Source organism: Austrofundulus limnaeus, unplaced genomic scaffold (assembly GCF_001266775.1).
Source record: "Austrofundulus limnaeus strain Quisiro unplaced genomic scaffold, Austrofundulus_limnaeus-1.0 Scaffold497, whole genome shotgun sequence".
Classification (NCBI taxonomy): domain Eukaryota; kingdom Metazoa; phylum Chordata; class Actinopteri; order Cyprinodontiformes; family Rivulidae; genus Austrofundulus; species Austrofundulus limnaeus.
The window spans coordinates 198,096-199,205 of NW_013952899.1; the positions used below are offsets into that span (position 1 = coordinate 198,096).

The following is a 1,110-nucleotide window of genomic DNA, read 5'->3' on the forward strand; positions in this document are numbered from 1 at the left end:
GTGTGTGTGTGTGTGTGTGTGTGTGTGTGTGTGTGTGTGTGTGTGTGTGTGTGTGTGTGTTGTTTCTGCCTGAAACCACTTCTTCTGCTAAAGGCATTTCTTCTAGTGACGCAGTATTTTCCTTTGTCTTATGAGAAAATGACGTTTTCTGCTGCTCAGCTACAAACTATGTTTTCTCTGAGTAACACAGTCCTTTCTGCTAACTCTTTTTCTTAAACTTTACATACACAGACAGTGATGTCTGCATCTTAAATGAGGCACAATTAGGGCAGTAAATGCAGATCATACTGAAAAAGGCTGGTCTAAAACAAAATTGTTTTTCTTTCAGAGTGAAGGCACTTTGCTGGCAACAGGGTCATATGATGGCTTTGCTAGAATATGGACAAAAGATGGTAACACTCACTGACTCTGCTTTATATTTGTTATACAAACAAATCTCTACTTGCTTTTATAAGTTGCATTCAAACATTCTGTTTTCAGGTAACCTGGCGAGTACTTTGGGTCAGCATAAAGGTCCAATATTTGCACTCAAGTGGAATAAGAAAGGAAATTTTATCCTCAGTGCAGGTGTAGACAAGGTAAGACAGTTTGCTTTGACCCACTTTGTGTCTTGTTGCCTGTTGACAAAGGTGAAAGGGTGATGTTGTTGTGTGTTTTCGTGCATGCTGGGTTACACCTACCACAATTCCTTAAAAGGATGTCTGTCTAGCTGAAACAATAGACTTTATTTGGTCGACATTCCCTTCAACTATTAAAAACTAGAGCATACATCAGACTGCACAGTTTTTATCATTTAAAAAATATTAATGTCACACAAATGTTCCCATGTTTAATCTGCAATGCATTTTGGGTAAATGACCTGGACTGGTTGCTCTGGTGCGAGCTCCATTCAGCTTGAACATTAATTTAGGATAACGCCTGAAGTTCAGCTTTGTAATTTGACCCGGAGCACGACAGGGAGGAGAAAACAGCAGGGTGTCCGAGGATCCTTAAAAATCCTTAAGTCTTAAATTCACATACAGCGGGTAAAATAAGTATTGAACACGTCACCATTTTTCTCAGTAAATATATTACTAGAGGTGCTAATGACATGAAATTTTCACCAGATGT

General features: G+C 38.9%; 1 protein-coding gene across 2 annotated transcripts in view; it reads left to right on the forward strand.

Moving 5' to 3' along the window:
- The window catches only part of LOC106530177 (F-box-like/WD repeat-containing protein TBL1XR1), a gene marked incomplete in the record, with an annotated part of 34,949 nt that overhangs the window by 19,782 nt on the left and 14,057 nt on the right, over positions 1-1,110 (forward strand). For both annotated transcript variants that reach the window (XM_014025760.1, XM_014025761.1), the window contains 2 exon segments: positions 329-392; positions 481-578. In XM_014025760.1, the coding sequence (XP_013881214.1) occupies positions 329-392; positions 481-578 (162 nt within the window).